Raw genomic sequence first — 20,831 nt, 5'->3', positions numbered from 1 at the left:
AGTATATTATCCTGTAATCCCTCTTCTGGGTATATATCCAAAGGAATTAAAATCAAGATCTTGAAGAGATAGCTGCACTCACATGTCCACTGGATCGTTATTCACAATAGCTAAGATATGGAAACAACCTAAATGTCCATCCATGGATGAATAGAAAATATATATATATGTGTGTGTGTATACATATATATATGTAAAATGGCATATTATTCAGCAATAAAAAGGAAATTCCACCCTTTTCCACAGCATAATTAACATAGAGGTCATTATGCTGAGTAAAATAATCCATGTGCAAAAGAACAAATACTACATGATACCACTTATACGAGGAATCTGAAAGAGTCAAACTCGAAGAAGCAGAGAGTAGAATGGTGTTTGCCAGGTGCTGGGGGATGTGAGAAATGGGGAAATATTTGTCATAGAGTACAAAGTTTCAGTTGTGCAAGATAAATCAATCCTAGGGATCTACTTTACAGTCTAGTGTCTAGGGTTATAATACTGTACCGTATACTTAAAAGTTGCTGTGAGGGTAGATCTTATGTTGAGTGTTATCACAAAAAAATAATGAATAAAGGGCAGAGAGAGTTTTAGGAGGTAATGGATATGTTTATTGTGTAAACTGTGGTGATGATATTTAGATGTATACTCATCTGCAAATACATCAAGTTGTGTACATTAAATATGTACAGCTCTTTGTATGTTAATCATACCTCAGTAAAGTGTTTTTTTAAAAATCTATGACACATGTAATTGAACTTATTTGCAGAAATGTTTTATTGCTTCTCTTTGGCTGTCTAGCTCCTAGCACTTTCTTTTTCCTGTTAAATGAGGGCAGATGATTTCTCCTTGTCTCTATTAGCATTCTTTTCATTCTCTTATCGTTGCAAACAAAAAAAGTTAACAGCAGAAATACCATATGATCTGGCAATATCGATTATGGTTATATAGCCAAGAGAATTGTACACAGGATATTGAAGAGATATTTTCATACTCATATTCATTGCCACACTATTCACATATGGAAACAACCTAAGTGCCCATCAACGGATGAATGGATAAAGAAAATGTAGTATGTTCATACCATAGGATATTATTCAACCATAAAGATGGGGAAATCCTGCCATATGCTATATCATAGATGAATCCAGAAAATTTTGCTAAGTGAAGTAAGTCAGTCACAAAAGGATAAATAGTTCTCATAGAAGGACAAATACTGCAGGATTCCACTTATAGGAGGTATCTAAAATATTAAAATAATAGAACAATAAGTAGAATGGTGGTCATCAGGGACTGGGGACAAGGGAATTGAGAAATTGTTGTTTAATGGGTACAGAGTTTTAGTCATGCAAGATGAAGAAGTCCTAGAGCTCATTGTACTTATAGTTAACAATACTGTATTGTACAGTTAAAATTTTTAGATTTCATTCCATGCATTTTGACCACAATAAAAGTTATTTTAAAATATATGTTAAAATTTCTCTTTTTAATATTAAAACTCTGTGAAAAATGGAATTCTGACTCATACAGCTATTCATGAGCAAGCACCGTGCCTACTACATGATAATTTTTCAATAAATAATTTATACATTCATGACATGATGAATGGTCTACTTTGTGACACACAGTAGCGTCTGCCTTCCATACCTGGGGAGGAAAATAAAAAAAGAGAAAGGTCTCTCTGAAGCATTTCCACTCAGTCATGTTCTTGGAACTTGTAATAAGTAGAATGTAAACGCCACGAAACAGGGGTTTGGACTATTGTGGTCATTACCATATTTCCTATATAGAACAGAATGCCCTTTCAGTAAATATACCATGAATGGAAGCATATATGATTGACTTGACAAATAAGCCTCCTTATGCTCTGTTCTGCATGGTCACTAAGCTGCCCTTCAACTTGCCTTACTATCCTGAAAAAAAAAACATTGAAGTGTTAATTGGAAAGAAATGGATTAGTTTCGGTTACTTTCTCTAACACGAAGTGAGAACAATAACAACCTTTACAATCATAAACACTGTACCATTTTTCTAGCTTCCACATATATGCGTGATCTGCCTCTGTTGAGTAAAATATCTCCATCCAGTCCTTTCGGTATGAGCATCCTAATGTTCACTCAAACCCTGTTGACAGCTACTGAAGACCAGGGCAATGAGGTAAGAAGATCCCAAACCACACCAGTGTTCCCACCCTTTATTCACTTTATGGACGCCGACTAGTGTATATGTCAGGTCATGTGTTTCCTATATTCCATAACCAACTCCCTCTCCTGTTCACCTCCATGGTTAGAGCGTCTCCAGCATTCTTCCTTCCATTCTTGTGAGCAGCTTTTCTGAGTTCCTTTAAGCCCTCCTCGGGTTTGTTGGTGATCATCAACCACCGAGCAGACTCTGCCAGCCACCTGATCAAAGAAGAGGACAGAGGTGCCATCAACTCTCATTTGCCCATTTTTTTCTCACAGAGGCTTTTTCCTGAAATGCCTCTCCCCTCCCATCTAATACCTATCTCTTGTTTTGTTATACCAGGAAATATAAACTTAGGTTCTTTTGTACCATAACTAGGAAGCTGTGAAGATGACCTCTCTATGCAGTACACCTTCACTGACTGCCGGGAATATAGAGTTGGAGTCATAGTGCCCTCCCCCCATTATTCAGGGGGATATTATCAGTTTTAGCAAATAAAACGCTGTGTTTGGGCTTCCCTGCTGGCGCAGTGGTTGGGAATCCGCCTGCCAATGCAGGGGACACAGGTTCGAGCCCTGGTCCGGGAGGATCCCACATGCCGCGGAGCAACTAAGCCCGTGCGCCACAGCTACTGAGCCTGTGCTCTAGAGCCCACGAGCCACAGCTGCTGAGCCTGTGTACCACAACTACTGAAGCCCATGCTCCTTGGAGCCCGTGCTCTGCAACAACAGGGGCCACCGTGATGAGAGGCCCGCGCACCGCAGCGAGGGGTAGCCCCCACTCGCCACAACTGGAGAGAGCCCGCGCGCAGCATGAAGACCCAAGGCAGCCATAAATAAATAAATAAAACCCCAAACAACAAGAAAACCCACTGTGTTTAGTTAAATTTGAATTCAGATAAACAGTGAATATGGGTAATTCTTGAGTGTGACTATGTCCCATGCAATATTTTGGACATACACTAAAAAGTATTTGCTGTTTATTTGAAATTTTACTTTAATGAGACACTGTATTTTATCTGGTTAGTAGATGAAAATACAGAATTCTTAGGTAAGTAGAGATTTCATATAAACAATGAATAATTTTTAGCGTAACTATGCTCCATACAATATTTGGCGTACTATACAAAAAGTTTGTTGTTTTATCTAAAATTCAAGTTTAACTGAATGCCCTGGGTATTATCTGGCAACCCTACCCGTTCTGCTTCTTTAATTGTACATAGGGCACAGATTAGCAGAGCATGTGCTCAAGTGTTGACTAAGACCACCCAGAATTCTTGCATCCTAATTTCAGGTACCTTGCATCTAGGATCCTCTAAGACAAAGGATGTAAGAAAGCTTATACCTTGAGGAAAGAAAGAAGACAAATAATGGTACAGAAAACACCAGCTGAAGGGTGTGCCAGTCTCGAATGGCAAAAGCTATTCCTCCTAGGGCGATCTGTCCCATGCAAGCAGCACAGATGGACATGGTCATTCCCATGACTTGGAATTGGGGCCCTGTCCATTCTACAACTGAAAGAAAACACAAACAGGATTTTGACTTCAAACAAAGTTAGAGTTTCAAAGTCAAAGTTAAGGCTTGGAAAATGTCAAAGACCCAAAGTATTGACTTACTAAGCACAGAAATATTTGTCAGGATGCTCATGGTAGAAAACCCAGCCAAGAAGCGTAGGGAGCAGTAAATGAGGAAGGTGGGAGCAAAGGCTGCACAGGTGTCAGTAATGGCGAGCTGGAGCAAACACCATCTGAGCATTAACCTCCTCCCAAACCTGAGAAATGGAAACAGGTTAGATATAGTAATAGTAACAACCTGTTGTAGAAATGAACAAAAAGAAGACACACTTTGAAATTTAGGGGATGTTTTGTTATTTTTATTTTATTTTAAAATTTTTTCTGTTTTCCTTTTTTCCCCCGTTTTATTGAGATATAATTGACATACAGCACTGGACAAGTTTAAGGTGTACAGCATAATGATTTGTCTTACATACATCATGAAATGATTATCACAGTGTTTAGTGAACATTCATCATCTCATATAGATACAAAATTAAAGAAATAGAAAAAAATTTTCCTTGTGATGAGAACTCTTAGGATTTACCGTACTAACAGCTTTCATATATAACACACAGCAGTGTTAATTATATTTATCATGTTATACATTACATCACTAGTACTTATTATCTTATAACTGGAAATTTCTACCTTTTGACTGCCTTCATCCAGTTGCCCTTCCCCTCATGCCCGACTCTGGTAACCACAAAACTGATCTCTTTTTCTATGAATTTGTTTTTGGAATATAATTGACCTACAACACTGTGTTAGTTCCTGTTACACAACATAGTAATTCCATATTTCTATACATTTCAAAATGATCACCACGATAAATCGTCTGTCACCATACAAAGATATTACATTGTTATTGACTCTATTCCCCACACTGTACATTTCATACCCTTGACTCATTTGTTTTGCACCTGGAAGTTTATACCTCTTAATCTCCCTCACCTATTTCTTTCCCCACACACCTGTCCCCTCTGGTAACTACCTGTTTGTTTGTTCTCTGTATCTATAACTGCTTCTGTTTTGTTATGTTTGTTCACTGTTTTCTTTTTTAGATTCCACATTTAAGTGAAATCAGTATTTGTCTTTCTCTGCCTGAATTATTTCACTTAGCATAATACCCACTAGGTCCATCCATGTTGTTGAAAATGGCAAGATTTCATTCTTTCATATGTTTCATATATATATATATATATATATATATATATATATATATATATAAAACATATCTTCTTTATCCATTAATCTATTGATGGACACTTAGGTTGCTTCTATATCTTGGCTATTGTAAGTAATGCTGCAATGAACTTAGGGGTGCATATATTTTTTTGAATCATTGCTTTTTTTTTCTTCAGATAAATACCTAGGAGTGGAATTTGTGGGTCATACGGTAGTTCTATTTTTAATTTTTGAGGAATCTCCATACTGTTTTCCATAGTGGCTGTACCAATTTACATTCCCACCAACAGTACATAAGCGTTCCCTTGTCTCCACATCCTCATCAATTTATTATCTTTTTGATAATAGCCATTCTGACAGATGTGAGGCGGTTTCTCATTGTGGTTTTGACTTGCATTTCTCTGATGATTACTGATGCTGAGCATCTTTTCATGTGTTTGTTGGCCATCTGTATGTCTTCCTTGGAAAAATGTTTATTCAGATCCTCTGCCCACTTTTTAATTAGGTTGTTTGCTTTTTTGATGTTGAATTCTATGAATTCCAGTATATTTTGGATATTATACCCTTATTGTATGTATCTTCTCCCATTAAGTAGTAGCCTTTCATTTTGTCGATAGATTCCTTCCCTGTGTAAAAGCTTTTTAGTTTGATGTAGTCCCATTTGTTTATTTTTACTTTTGTTTCCCTTGCCTGAGGAGACATACACCCCGCCCCTCAAAATTACTAAGACCCATGTCAAAGAGTGTGCTGCTTATGTTTTCTTCTAGAAGTTTTATGGTTTCAGGCCTTACATATAAGTCTTCAATTCATTTTAAATTTATTTTTGTGCTTGGTGTGAGAGAGTGGTCTAGTTTGATTCTTTTGTGTGTAGCTGTCCAGTTTTCTCAACACCATTTATTGAAGAGGCTGTCTTTTTCCATTGTATATTCTTGCCTCCTTTGATGAGACTAATTGCCCATATAAATGTGGGTTTATTTCTGGGTTTTCTCTTGTGTTCCATTGATCTATGTGTCTGTTTTTGAGCCAGTATCATACTGTTTTGATTACTGTAGCTTTGTAGTATAGTTTGAAACCAGAGAGCATGATACTCCAGCTTTGTTCTTTTATCTCAGGATTGTTTTGGCTGTTTAGGGTCTTTCATGTTTCCATACAAATTTTAGAATTATTTTTACTAGTTCTATGAGAAATACCGTTGGTATTTTGATAGGGAGTGCATTGAATTTGGAGATTGCCTTGGGCAGTATGGTCATTTTAACAATATTTATTCTTCTAATCCTTGAGGACGGTTTATCTTTCCATTTGTTTTGTTGTCTTCAGTTTCTTTTATCAGTGCCTTATAATTTTCCAAGTACAGGCCTTTTACTCCCTCAGTTGGACTTATCCTTAGGAATTTTATTCTTTTTGTTGCAATTGTAAATGGGATTGTTTTCTTAATTTTTCTTTCTGATAGATTCTTGGTTAGTGTATAGAAATGCAACAGATTTCTGTATACGGTAAGTTCCCTACATATGAATGGGTTCCATTCTGAGAGCACATTCGTAAGTCCAATTTGTTCGTAAGTCCAACAAAGTTAGCTTAGGTACCCAACTAACACAATCAGCTGTACAGTACAGTACTGTACTGTAATAGGTTTATAATACTTTTCAAACAAATAATGCATAAAAAACAAACACAAAAATAAAGAAAACGTTTTTAATCTTATAGTACAGTACCTTGAAAAGTACAGTAGTACAGCACAACAGCTGGCATACAGGAGCTGGCATCAAGTGAACAGGCAAGAAGAGTTACTGACTGGAGGAGGGAGGGGAGGTGGGAGATGGTAGAGCTGAAAGATCGTCAGCAATAGGAGATGGAGGGCGAGCTGCAGTTACACTCATGGGTGTGGTTGACGGCACAGCTTCTGGTTCCTTGCTAGATTCAATTCTATCTACCCTCTTGAAAAAACAATCCAGTGATGTCTTTGTAGTAGATTTTTTTTTTTTTTTCTCATCATAGATGACACAGTAGCACTGGATTCCGTTCTGAATGGCTGCTGCAAACTTCATGTACTGTTCTACATTTTGGTCCTGTGTCTCAAAAACTAACAGTGCCTCCTCAAAGAAAGAAAATCCCCTTGCCATTTCCTGCATCATGAATCTCTTTGGTTCTTCAGTTACTTTTTCTTCCTCTTCTCTCTCTTCGCCCTTACTCTGGGCACATTCGCATCTTTGAAAGTTTGCAACTTACTGTATTAATTTTATATCCTGCAACTTTTGCCAAGTTCATTGATGAGTTCTAGTAGTTTTTTGGTAGCATCTTTAGGATTTTCTGTGTATAGTATCTTGGCATTTACAAACAGTGACTGTTTTACTTCTTCGTTTCCAATTTGGATTACTTTTTTTTTTTTCTTTTTTTTTGCGGTACGCGGGCCTCTCACTGCTGCAGCCCCTCCTGTTGCGGAGCACAGGCTCCGGACGCGCAGGCTCAGCGGCCACGGCTCATGGGCCCAGCCGCTCCGCGGCATGTGGGATCCTCCCAGACCGGGGCACGAACCCGCGTCCCCTGCATCGGCAGGCAGACTCCCAACCACTGTGCCACCAGGGAAGCCCTGGATTACTTTTATTTCTTTTTTCAACTGGTTGTTGTGACTAGGACTTCCAAATCTATGTAAATAAAAGTGAATAAAATTGGTGAGAGTGGGCATCCTTGTCTTCATCCTGATATTACTAGAAATGCTTTCAATTTTTCACCATTGAGTATGATGCTACTTAGCTATGGGCTTGTCACATATGGCCTTTATTGTGTTGTTGTCACATATGGCCTTTATTGTGTTGAGGTATGTTCCCTCTTTGTTGAGAGGTTTCTTTTTTATCATAAATGGATGTTGAATTTGTCAAGGTTTTTCTGCATCTATTGAGATGATCATATGATTTTTATTCTTCAGTTTGTTAATGTGGTGTATCACATTGATTGACTTACAGATATTGAACCATTCTTGCATCCCTGGGATAAGTCCCATTTGATCGTGGTTTGTGATACTTTTAATGTATTATTGATTTCTGCTCTGATATTTATGATTTTTTTCTTTCTATTAACTTTGGGTTTTGTTTGTTCTTCTTTTTCTCGTTCCTTTAGGTGTAAGTTTAGGTTGTTTATTTGAGATTTTTCTTGTTTTCTGAGGTAAGCTTGTATAAAACTCCCTCTTAGCACTGTTTTTGTTGTATCCCATAGATTTCAGATTGTTGTGTTTTCATTTTCATTTGTCTCTAGGTATTTTTAAATTTCTTCTTTGATTTATTTAGTGAACCATTGGTTATTTAGTAGCATTTGTTTAACCTCCACATTCTTGTGGTTTTTGCAGTTTTTTTCTCGTATTGAATTTCTAGTCTCACAGCATTGTGGTCAGAAAAGATGCTTGATATGATTTCAATTTTCTTAAATTTACTGAGACTTGTTTTGTGCCCTATCATATGACTTATCCTGGGAAATGTTCCATGAGTACTTGAAAAGAATGTGTATTCTGCTGCTTTTTGATGGGATAGTCTATATATATCTATTAACTCCATCTGATTTAATGTGTCATTTAAAGCCCTTATTGATTTTCTGTCTGGAAGATGTCTCCATTGGTGTGATTGAGGTGTTGAAGTCCCCTAGTATTATTGTGCCATGTTGATTTCTCCCTTTATGTCTGTAAATATTTCCTTTATGTATTTAGGTGCTCCTATGTTTTATATATATATATACACACACATACATACATATATATTTGTGTATGTATATATATATATATATATATAATTTTTATATCTTCTTCCTGAATTGAGCCCTTGATCATTATGAAATGGCCCTCTTTGCCTCTTGTTACAGTCTTTGTTTTTTTTTTTTTTTTTTTTTTTTTTTAATTTTGCGGTAAGCGGGCCTCTCACTGTTGTGGCCTCTCCCGTTGCAGAGCACAGGCTCCGGACGCGCAGGCTCAGCGGCCATGGCTCACGGGCCCAGCCGCTCCGCGGCATGTGGGATCTTCCCAGACCGGGGCACGAACCCGCGTCCCCTGCATCAGCAGGCGGACTCTCAACCACTGCACCACCAGGGAAGCCCAGTCTTTGTTTTAAAGTCTCTTTTGTCTAATATAAGTATTGCTATTCTGGCTTTCTTTTGATTTCCATTTGTATGGAATAACTTTCTCCATTCCCTCATTTTCAGCCTGTATGTGTCTCTAGATATGAAGTAAGTCTCTTGTAGGCAGCATATATAGGGGTCTGTTTTTAGGTGTGTGTATCCATTCAGCAACTCTATGTCTTTCAATTGGAGCATTTAGTCTATTTACATTTTTAATACTTATTGTTAGGTATGTACTAATTGTCATTTTGTTAATTGTTTTTATAGTTCTTTTTTGTTCCTTTCTTCTCTTTTGTTCTCTTCCCTTGTGATTTGATTTTACCTGTGATAGGTTTTACTATCTTTATTGTTATCTTTGGATTCATTTCTCTTTTTTGGGGAGGTGGGGAGTGCATCTATTGTAGGTTTTTGGTTTCTGGTTACCATGAGGTATATATATATATCAGTCTCTCTATATGTGTGATTATTTTAAGCTGCTGATCTCTTAACTTAAATGCATTTTAACAACCCTGCATTATTACTCCCCTCCCCCAACAATTATGGTTTTTGATGTCATATTTTACATCTTTTTTTTTTTTGGCGATACGTGGGCCTCTCACTGTTGTGGCCTCTCCTGTTGTGGAGCACAGGCTCCGGAGGTGCAGGCTCAGCGGCCATGGCTCACGGGCCTAGCTGCTCTGCAGCATGTGGGGTCTTCCCGGACCGGGGCACGAACCCACGTCGCCTGCATTGGCAGGTGGACTCTCAACCACTGCGCCACCAGGGAACCCCTCTTTTTGTTTTTGGAATCCTTTAAATACTTATTGCACATAGAGATGATTTAACTAATTTTCTTTTAACCTTTAGCTTTATACCTGGTTCATTTACTACCTTTACTGTATATATGCCTTAACCAATGAGATTTTTCCTTTCACAATTTTCTTGTTTCTTATTTTTTGAGTTTTGTACTCTTTGTACTTCCTGGACCAGGCTGTCTCTTTTCTTTCCCAGGTTAGGAAAGTTTTCAGCTATTATGTCTTCACATATGTTCTCTGCCCCTTTCTCTCTCTCTTCTCCTTTTGAGATCCTTATAATGTGAATGTTAGCCCACTTGATGTTGTCCCAGAGGTCTCTTAAACTGTACTTATTTCTTTTTATTGTTTTTTCTTTTTCTTTTGTTCAGCTTTAGTGATTTCCACTACTCTGTCTTCCAGTTTGCTGATTTTTTCCTCTTTATCACTTACTCTACTGATTCCTTCTAGTGTATTTTTCATTTCAGTTATTGAATTCTTCATCTCTGTTTGGTTCTTCTTTATATTTTCTAACTCTTTGTTAAAAGCTTCTTACTTTTCATTCTGTTCATCCAATCTTCTCTCAATTTCTTTGATCATCATTATGATCATTACTTTGAATTCTTTATTGGGTAGATTGGCTATCTCCACTTCATTTAGTTCTTCTGGGGTCTATCTTGTTCCTTCATTTGGAATGTCTTTCCTCTGTTTCCTCATTTTGCCTAATTTGCTGGGGTTTTTTTTAACATCTTTATTGGAGTATAATTGCTTTACAATTGTGTGTTAGTTTCTGCTGTATAACAAAGTGAATCAGCTATATGTATACATATATCCCCATATCTCCTCCCTCTTGCATGTCCCTCCCACCCTCCCTATCCCACCCCTCTAGGTGGTCACAAAGCACTGAGCTGATCTCCCTGTGCTATGCGGCTGCTTCCCACTAGCTGTCTATTTTACATTTGGTAGTGAATATATGTCCATGCCACTCTCTCACTTCATCCCAGCTTCTCCCTCCCCATGTCCTGAAGTCCATTCTCTTTGTCTGCATCTTTATTCCTGTCCTGTCCCTAGGTTCTTCAGAACATTTATTTTTTTTAGATTCCATATATATGTGCTAGCTCTCTTTATAATTTGCTGTTTTTATTTCTATGTATTTGGTAGGTTGGTTATGTTTCCTGACCTGAAGAAGTGGCCTTTTGTAGGAGTTGTCCTATCCATGCCAGCGGTGCAACTCCCTTTGGTCACCAGAGCTATATGCTCTAGAGGTGCCCCCTATGTGGGCTGCATGGGTCCTTCTGTTGTTGTGGATGCCTACTGTGCACAGTCTCATAGGAGTTGCTGGTCCCCAGTCCAGTTGGTTGCCAGGCCCTGCCTTGTGCAGAGGCTGCTGGCTGCTGGTTGGCTGGGCTCTGTTGTAAGGAGGCTGATGCAGAGTCCTGCATTGTCCCAGGGCTAGTGCTGACCCTCTGGTGGGTGTGTTCTGGGGTGGCTGCTTTTTTGACCAGTGTTCCAGATCTAGTGTTGACTTGCTCGTCGTTTGGGTCAGTTCCTGACATACCTGGCTGTGAGGTCTGGGTTATTCTAAAGCTGTTTCTGGCCTGTTGGTGAGTGGGGCTGGATCCTGGGGCAGCTGGCTGAGGGGTCCAAGGTGTCTTGGAGCTGGTGTTAGCCTGCTGGTGAATGGGCTGGGTCCTGACATGGTGAGCAGTGGAGCTGCCATGGTCCTGGGGCTGGAGTTTGCCTGCTGGTGGGCAGGGCTGGGGCCCAGTGGGTCCTGGAGTTGATGCCTGTCCACTGCCATGTGTGTGGCTGGCCCAGGGCTAGTGCTGGCCATCTGGTGGGTGAAGCTGGCCATCTGGTGGGTTCCAGATTCTCTGGTTGCAGGGCCCTGGGTGTCCTGTGTCTAGTGATGGCACACTGGTGTGTGTTGCTGGGTCCTGGGTCCTCTGGTGGAAATGGATGTGTGCTGGGGTGGCTGTGGCCTCAGGGGATCTTAAGGCTGCTCTCTTGCTGGTGGGTGGGGCTGTGTCCCTACATGGCTAGTTGCTTGGCCTGAGGCATCTCAGTACTGGTGTTGACAAGCTGGTGAGCAGGGCCAGGTTCTGGGAAAGGGAGGATTCCAAAATGGCACTGGCCAGCAGCAGTGTCCACATTGTAGAATGAGCTCCCTAGATGGCTGATGCCAGTGTCTATGTCCCCAGGGTGAGTTCCAGTTACTACCTGCGTCTCTGGGAGGCTCCCCAAGATCAGCAAGTGGGTCTGACCCAGGCTCCTTTCAAATTTCTCTTTCTGCACTGCATCGCAGAGCATGTGAGATTTTGTGTGAGCCCTTTAATAGTGGAGTCTCTATTTCCCACAACCCTCTGGCTCCCCTGAAATTAAGCTCTGCTTGCCTTCAGAGCCAAACCTTCTGGGGGCTCATCTTCCTGATGCAGGACCCCAAGGCTGGGGAGATCAATGTAAAGTTTGGGCTCCTGGCTTCTTGGGGAGAACCTCAGCAATTGTAATTATCCTCCCTGTTTGTGGGTCACCCACCTGGGGGTATAGGTATTGACTATACTGAATCTCTGCCCTTCCTCCCTGTCTTTTTGTGGTTGGTTCCTTCTTTATATCTTTAGTTGTAAAAGATTTTTTTCCTGCTAGATTCTGGTCTTTCTTATCAATAGTTGCTATGTAAATAGTTGTAATTTTGGTGTGCCCAAGGGAGGAAGTGAGCTCAGGGTCTTCCTACTCCAATTATCTTGGCCACCTCCCCCAGAACAGCAGTCTTGACTTTCTCCTCTATATGTGCCTCATTCCCTTCATCTCACTAAATGGTATCAGCATTCATCCATTTCCTCAGCCTGGACACATAGATATCTTCCTTGACCCTCTGCCACACCATCACCTCCTTAAAAATCTGAAAGCATCAGGAAGTTCTACCACATTGTCCTCAAATTATGACCCAAATCCAGCTATTTGTTACCATTTCTGCGGACATCTTCCTAATTCAAATTCCCACCATCTTTCCTAAGGCCTATTTTGACAGACTTTTAAAATGTCTTCCCTAACATGATTCTGGCTCTCTCAGTTAATTATCAATGGAGATTCAAGAATTAGGTTTAAAATATTCTATTATAATACTCCTCTTAAAAGCCTCTGATGCATACATTTCTGGTTCCAGGAATAAAGGCCTTAAACCCTACTATTTGCCCTCCATTCCCTCAGAAAAGAAATATAATGCAGGTACATACACAAAAAGGAGCTACTGGAACATAGGTGAGAGTGAACAAAAGCAGATAGACTGTAATGGGGAGTGTATACTCTCTCAGATAAGAGCAGAGGGAGAACAATATAAAGAACATCCTGTTTCCATGGCTCTTAGCCCAGAATAAGGTGCAGTCCTTACAGTAAAGTGAATGAGGTGCATGAAAAAAACCTGCCATCCTGCAATCTGGAGAATCAGGGCACAGATGGTGGGAAACTGGGAACAATGAGAAAAGTGGGGGTTCCAGCAAGGGAAAGTGGTAAAGAGGGGATCCCAAAATTGTGTCTACCACACATCCCCCAGATGGCCCCTGAAACATACACTTGCAGAATAAGTTCAACTAAGGACAAAGATCTAAACTGAGGTCAGAGCTGCTGCATAAGAAACAGTTTTTAGTTTAATTTCAGGCATGAAAATTACTTGCTAAAATGAAGGAATCAGTATTACTGATGAATAATAATGGAAAATAGAATCTTCACAACTTAATATTTATAATATTCAAGATATAATTCAAAATATCTTGATATGTGAAGAACCAAGAAAACGGAACTCATTCCCAAGAGAATGGAAATCTTTCAAATCTTCTCCTGAGATGAGACAAATTTTGGAACTAACCAACAAGGATTTTAAATATCAAAGATCCATTTGATACGATTGATGAACCTACAATTATACATCATTATCCCCCAATGTTCATAGTTTACATTATGTTACACTCTTGGTGTTGTACATTTTATGGGTTTTGACAAACGTATAATGACATGTGCCCACCATTACAGTATCATAAAGAGTAGTTTCACTGTCCTAAAATACCTCTGTACACTGCTTATTCATTTATTTCCCCCCCTACCAACTACTTATCCTTTTACTGTTTCCATAGTTTTGACTTTTCCAGAACGTTATATAGTTAGAATCACACAATATGTAGCCTTTTCAGATTAGCTTTTTTCACTTTGTGATACATATCTAAGGTTCCTCCATGTCTTTTCATGGCTTGATAGCTCATTTACTTTTAGCATTGAGTAAGATTCTGTGGTTTGATGTAACACAATTTATTTATGCGTTCATCTACTAAAGGACATGTTGGTTGCTTCCAAGTTTTGGCAATTATGAATAAAGCTACTATGAACAACTACAGGTAGGTTTTTGTGTGGACATAACTTTTCAAGTCCTTTGAGAAAGTACCAAGGAACTTGATTGTTAGATTATTTGCCAAGAGTGTGCTTAATTTTGTAAGAAACTGACAAAATGTCTTCAAACGTGGCTGTAACATTTTGCATTCCCATCAGCAACGAATGAGAGAGAGTTCCTGTTGCTCCTCATCTCTGTCAGCATTTGGTGTTGTCAGTGTTTTGCTTTTTGCCATTCTAATAGGCGTGCAGTAGTATATCATTGTTTTAGTTTGCATTTCCCTAATGACATATGTTGTGGAGCATCTTTTCATATGCTTATTCACCATCTGTATAATTTCTTTGGTGGGGTGCCTTTCAAGTTTTCTGACCATTTTTAAATTGGAATGTACATTTTCCTTTTGTTAAGCGTTCTTTGTATATTTTGGATAGCGATTCTTTTTCAGGTGTCTTTTGCAAGTATTTTTTCCAAGTCTGTGGTTTGTCTTCTCATGCTCTTGATTAAGTTTCTTTTTAATTTCAGTATAATATATAAAATATGATTTGCTATTTTAACCACTTTTGACTGTATAGATCCCTCACTGGTATTAATTACATTTACAATGTTGTGCAACCATCGTCACTAGCTACTGCCAAAATTTTTCAAAATCCTCAACAGAAACTTTGTACCCATTAAGCAATAACTCTTCATTCCTCTTTCTCCCCATCTTCTGGTATCTATATTCTACATTATTCTCTATGAATTTTCCTATTCTACATATTTTATATAAGTGGAATCATAAATATTTGTCTTGTCTTTTCTTATTTTACTTTACATGTTTTCATGGTTTTAGTATGATTCAGAACTTTATTTCCTTTATGGCTGAACAATTTCCATTGTATGTACATATGGCATTTTATCCATCTGTTGATGGATACTTGGGTTGTTTTCATTTTCTGGCTATTGTGAATAATGCTGCAATGATGTTGTTGTATAAGCTATCTGTTTGAGTTCCTGTTTTCAGTTCTTTCTGTTTTATACCTAGCAGTGGAATGCTGGGTCGTGTGGTTTCCCTAAATTTAGCTTTTGAAGAACTCCCAAAGTATTTGTCATAGTGGTGGCACCATTTTACCTCCCCATCAGTAATGTACAAGATTCTAATTTCTCTATATCTTTGTGAATACATGTTATTTTCCTTTTTTTTTCTTTGAATTATAGCCATCCTAGTAGGTGTGAAGTGGCATTTTATTGTGGGTTTTTTTTTTTTTGCAGTACGCGGGCCTCTCACTGTTGTGGCCTCTCCCATTGCGGAGCACAGGCTCCGGACGCGCAGGCTCAGTGGCCATGGCTCACGGGCCCAGCCGCTCCGTGGCATGTGGGATCTTCCTAGACCGGGGCACGAACCCGTGTCCCCTGCATCGGCAGGCGGACTCTCAACCACTGCGCCACCAGGGAAGCCCATTTATTGTGGTTTTTGACTTGCATTTTTTTAAATGACATCATGTTGAGCATCTTTTTATGTACTTATGCACTACTTGTATAACTTCATAAAATAAATGTATATTCAAGTCCTTTGCCCATTTAAAAATTGAGTATTTTGTCTTTTTGTTGTTGAGTTGGAGTTCTTTGTATAGTCTAGATATTAAACCCTATTCCATTGGTCTATTTGCCTATCTATTCTTTATATATGATTTACAAATATTTTCTCCCATCAGATAGGTTATCTTTTCACTTTCTTGATAATGTCCTTTGATGTGCAAAAGTTTTTAATTTTGATGAAGTCCTATCTCTATATATTTTCTTTTGTTACTCAGGCTTTTGATATTATATCTAAGAATACATTGCCAAACCCAAAGTCATGTAGATTTCCACCTGTTTTTTCCTGAGTTTTATAGTTTTAGATCTTATATTTAAGTTGCTAATCCATTTTGTGTTAAAATTTATTATGGTTTTAGGTTTATTCACATTCTTTTGCATGTGGATATCCAATTGTCACAGCACCATTTGTTAAATGGGCCATATTTTACGCATTGAATGGTCTTGGAAGCTTTTTCAAAAATCAATCAGCATAGATATATTGTTTTATTTTTATTTCTGCAAGATGAGTAGTTCTGTGTTATAGAACTGTTAGAAATGAACATTCTGACTCTGAAAACTTTTATAAGGTACCTTTTATAAGGTCATAAATTCAGAATTCACAGTTTTCACCTGAGATAACAGATGGCATTATGCTAGTAGTGGTAAGGGGCACCTTAATTCCCCATACCCTTTAGAGGAGACAGGCTTGGGTGGTGGCAAAGGTTGGCTGTCTAATTCAGAAGTGGTATGGTCAGGCACAGGGTATTCCAATTTCTAATACCACAAATGGTGACAGAAGTTGTCATTAGATTAATTCCCTACATGGTTGAAAAATTTACCTTTAAAGTAATGTTTCAGCAAAAATAAAAATCAAGATCTTTGGAATACACCACCAAGACACTTTGCTATGTATAACGCAGGTTTCTTAGGAATGTCTACCCATCACACTTGAGAAACAGGGACATGATGACCATGGTCTGAAAATCCACAAGCATTCAGATAAGAGGGACTGAACACGACCCCCTGGCTAAGGCGTGCACCACTGTTTTCCATATTGTATCATTGAGCAGGTTGAATCTCATGATGTGAAACATCTTCCTCTCTGTTCCCATAGGTACCTCTTTCTCGTCTTTATAAGCCACATGTTGTGGCACCTCTGTTCTAAACCTCATCCTAAAATGCTCCCATGTCTGATGGAGGTGTTGTTTCTGTATCCCATATACAGTGCTCACAGCTGATAAAATAGCCCTCACCACATGGACTGTAATTCTCCATTTGTTTGTGTTTCTAGATCCCTGGGGAGCAAGGAAGCCCCAGGGCAGTGTAATTTGCCATAAGTGTTTTTTTTTAACATTTTTATTGGAGTACAATTGCTTTACAATGGTGTGTTAGTTTCTGCTTTATAACAAAGTGAATCAGTTATACCTATACATATGTTCCCATATATCTTCCCTCTTGCATCTCCCTCCCTCCCACCCTCCCTATCCCACCCCTCTAGGTGGTCACAAAGCACCAAGCTGATCTCCCTGTGCTATGCGGCTGCTTCCCACTAGCTATCTATTTTACATTTGGTAGTGTATATATGTCCATGCCACCCTCTCACTTTGTCCCAGCTTACCCTTCCCCCTCCCTGTATCCTCAAGTCCATTCTCTAGTAAGTCTGTGTCTTTATTCCCGTCTTACCCCTAGGTTCTTCATGACCTTTTTTTTCCTTAGATTCCATATATATGTGTTAGCATACGGTATTTGTTTTTCTCTTTCTGACTTACTTCACTCTGTATGACAGACTCTAGGTCCATCCACCTCACTACAAATAACTCAATTTCGTTTCTTTTTATGCCTGAGTAATATTCCATTGTATATATGTGCCACATCTTCTTTATCCATTCATCCGATGATGGACACTTAGGTTGCTTCCATGTCCTGGCTATTGTAAATGGAGCTGCAATGAACATTTTGGTACATGACTCTTTTTGAACTATGGTTTTCTCAGGGTATATGCCCAGTAGTGGGATTGCTGGGTCGTATGGTAGTTCTATTTTTAGTTTTTTAAGGAACCTCCATACTGTTCTCCATAGTGGGGGTATCAATTTACATTCCCACCAACAGTGCAAGAGGGTTCCCTTTTCTCCACACCCTTTCCAGCATTTATTGTTTCTAGAATTTTTGATGATGGCCATTCTGACTGGTGTGAGATGATGTGTCATTGTAGTTTTGACTTGCATTTCTCTAATGATTAATGATGTTGAGCATCCTTTCATGTGTTTGTTCGCAGTCTGTATATCTTCTTTGGAGAAATGTCTATTTAGGTCTTCTGCCCATTTTTGGTTTGGATTGTTTGTTTTTTTGATATTGAGCTGCATGAGCTGCTTGTAAAATTTGGAGATTAATTCTTTGTCAGTTGCTTCATTTGCAAATATTTTCTCCCATTCTGAGGGTTGCCTTTTCATCTTGTTTATGGTTTACTTTGCTGTGCAAAAGCTTTGAAGTTTCATTAGGTCCCATTTGTTTATTTTTGTTTTTATTTCCATTTCTCTAGGAGGTGGGTCAGAAAGGATCTTGCTGTGATTTATGTCATAGAGTGTTCTGCCTATGTTTTCCTCCAAGAGTTTGATAGTGTCTGGCCTTACATTTAGGGCTTTAATCCATTTTGAGTTTATTTTTGTATTTGGTGTTAGGGAGTGTTCTAATTTCATACTTTTACAGTATGTAAAAGTCCAGTTTTCCCAGCACCACTTATTGAAGAGGCTGCCTTTTCTCCACTGTATATTCTTGTCTCCTTTATCAAAAATAAGGTGACCATAGGTGTGTTGGTTTATCTCTGGGCTTTCTATCCTGTTCCATTTATCTATATTTCTGTTTTTTGTGCCAGTATCATACTGATATGATACTATACATAGAGAATCCTAAAGATGCTACCAGAAAACTACTAGAGCTAATCAATGAATTTGGTAAAGTTGCAGGATACAAAATTAATGCACAGAAATCTCTGGCATTCCTATACACTAATGATGAAAAATCTGAAAGTGAAATTAAGAAAACACTCCCACTTACCATTGCAACAAAAAGAATAAAATACCTAGGAATAAACCTACCTAAGGAGACAAAAGACCTGTATGCAGAAAATTATAAGACACTGATGAAAGAAATTAGAGATGATACAAATAAATGGAGAGATATACCATGTTCTTGGATTGGAAAAATCAACATTGTGAAAATGACTCTACTACCCAAAGCAATCTACAGATTCAATGCAATCCCTATCAAACTACCACTGGCATTTTTCACAGAACTAGAATAAAAAATTTCACAATTTGTATGGAAACACAAAAGACCCCGAATAGCCAAGGCAATCTTGAGAACGAAAAATGGAGCTGGAGGAATCAGGCTCCCTGACTTCAGACTATACTACAAAGCTACAGTAATCATAAGTGTTGCTTAATTGAAGAATGATTTATGAGTTCATGAAAATACATGAGTAAAGAGAGCTGTGATCCAGAGACACTCACCTGTCTGAGAAATGGCCATATATGATGCTTCCCACCAGCATTCCAGCCATGAATAAGAATTTGGCCATTGATTTTAGTGACTGAGATTCACATACCAGGTCCCACTGGAAGAGAAGGAAACCAACAAAGGAGAGCTCCACAACTTATGACCCCTCAGTGGAAACCTGATTGAAACAGTTTAAATGATTTACACGTTTCTTTGTTTCAGCCCTTTTTTCCTCTCCAGCTTCCTTTTTTACTTTAGTTGACTTTTATCATTCAGGTATCAGCTTAAACCTGTTGGTTATATTTATGCCTTTTTTAATTCCATAATAAGTGATCCTCAAACATGGCCACAGAGTGCAATCATTTGAGGAGATTTAAAAATTTACTGATGCCAGAATTTCATTACAGATCTTCTCATATGGTTGCTCTGGGGTACAGCGCTTGGAGGTTTTGATCAATATCCCTGATATTTCTAATTTTCAAGCCAGGCTGAGCATTACTGACCTTGTAAACACATCGCATAAATTACTTGCTTAACCTTTGGTCTTTTAAATAATAAAAGCCATATAATAGCAAGGTCACATCTATTTTTGAGTTCATTAGACTCATGAAATATATAGGTGTCTGGCATTCAGTAAAGAAGTAATTAATATTTGCTGAAAGAATGAAGAATGAGCACCTAATAGTGACTAAAAATTCTAGAAGCTTGTTCATTACTCTGTTACCCTTAAACACCCAGACCATGCACTCATAAGATGTAAATGGGGCCTCTTACCTCAGTCACGACAGTGGAGGAGAAGGAGCTTTGGTCATACACCCAGCCATCCACACAGGGTTCTGTGTCCAGATCACTCATGTTGGGGAAGGTCCCGTTCAGGTGAAGGAGCTGCCACTGGGGGAGGAGGAAGCGACGACACTTCTCTGGCCTCAGGTTTGAGTCCAGTGGGATGGAGATTCTCAGGAGGGTGTCCTGGCTGAGGGTCCCAGTGCCATTAGCAGAGTCAGTGTCATTGTCAAGGATGTGAACCCAGCAGCGATGACCAGGAACAGCTGCAGTGAAGTTCTCCAATAGAATATGAGGGTACACTATGAGGCTGGAGATACAAAGGAAAACCATCTGAAGGATCTGGAATCTTCCCAGGCCTCCAACTTGATCCAGGAGGTCCTGAAAGGCCATTGAGCTGAGCAGTGAGCCCCAAGGGGAGGCAAAATGACTATTTAGAGAAGTTCAAAGGGAGAAAAAGTTTCCTTTCACTATGTCACACACTAAGTGTGTATTGATCCTGATCTCAGTATTAGCTCAATGGGCCCTGTCTCACCTTCACAGCAAGGCCATGGAAGCTATTTCTCCAGCTTGTTTGGGGATCAGGTCGGTAACTGTCTTCTTTAAAGTCACAGAGAAATATTTTGCTGAGCTGCTTCCAGCAATTGACAAAACTGTTTAAAGGTCTACTTTGTGAAAATTCTTTTTATCAGCAGTGTCCCAAAGTGACACTGGACTTTGAGCTACACATCTGTAAATAAAATAAAATAAACCTGCTACATGGTTTGCAGTCCCTTTCAGAACATGTCATTTATCAGACTCGAAAGTGAAACGTGTTTTGTTTTTCTGT

At 39.0% G+C, this 20,831-nt stretch overlaps 1 protein-coding gene across 1 annotated transcript in view; it reads right to left on the bottom strand.

Moving 5' to 3' along the window:
• LOC309825509 (organic anion transporter 7) overlaps positions 1-20,581 on the bottom strand; it is a 34,090-nt gene extending 13,509 nt beyond the window's left edge. Inside the window, exons 1-5 of the mRNA XM_082659092.1 lie at positions 19,994-20,581; positions 19,234-19,337; positions 3,797-3,951; positions 3,526-3,694; positions 2,276-2,399 (exon numbers count right to left, since the gene is read on the bottom strand). Coding sequence (XP_082515218.1) covers positions 2,276-2,399; positions 3,526-3,694; positions 3,797-3,951; positions 19,234-19,337; positions 19,994-20,395 — 954 coding nt within the window. The 5' untranslated portion in view covers positions 20,396-20,581. The remainder of the gene's footprint in view (positions 1-2,275; positions 2,400-3,525; positions 3,695-3,796; positions 3,952-19,233; positions 19,338-19,993) is intronic.
• Between the last annotated feature and the right edge of the window lie 250 nt (positions 20,582-20,831).

Source organism: Grampus griseus (assembly GCF_964374135.1).
Source record: "Grampus griseus genome assembly, chromosome: 8".
Lineage (NCBI taxonomy): Eukaryota > Metazoa > Chordata > Mammalia > Artiodactyla > Delphinidae > Grampus > Grampus griseus.
This window is presented reverse-complemented; position numbering and strand designations above follow the sequence as displayed.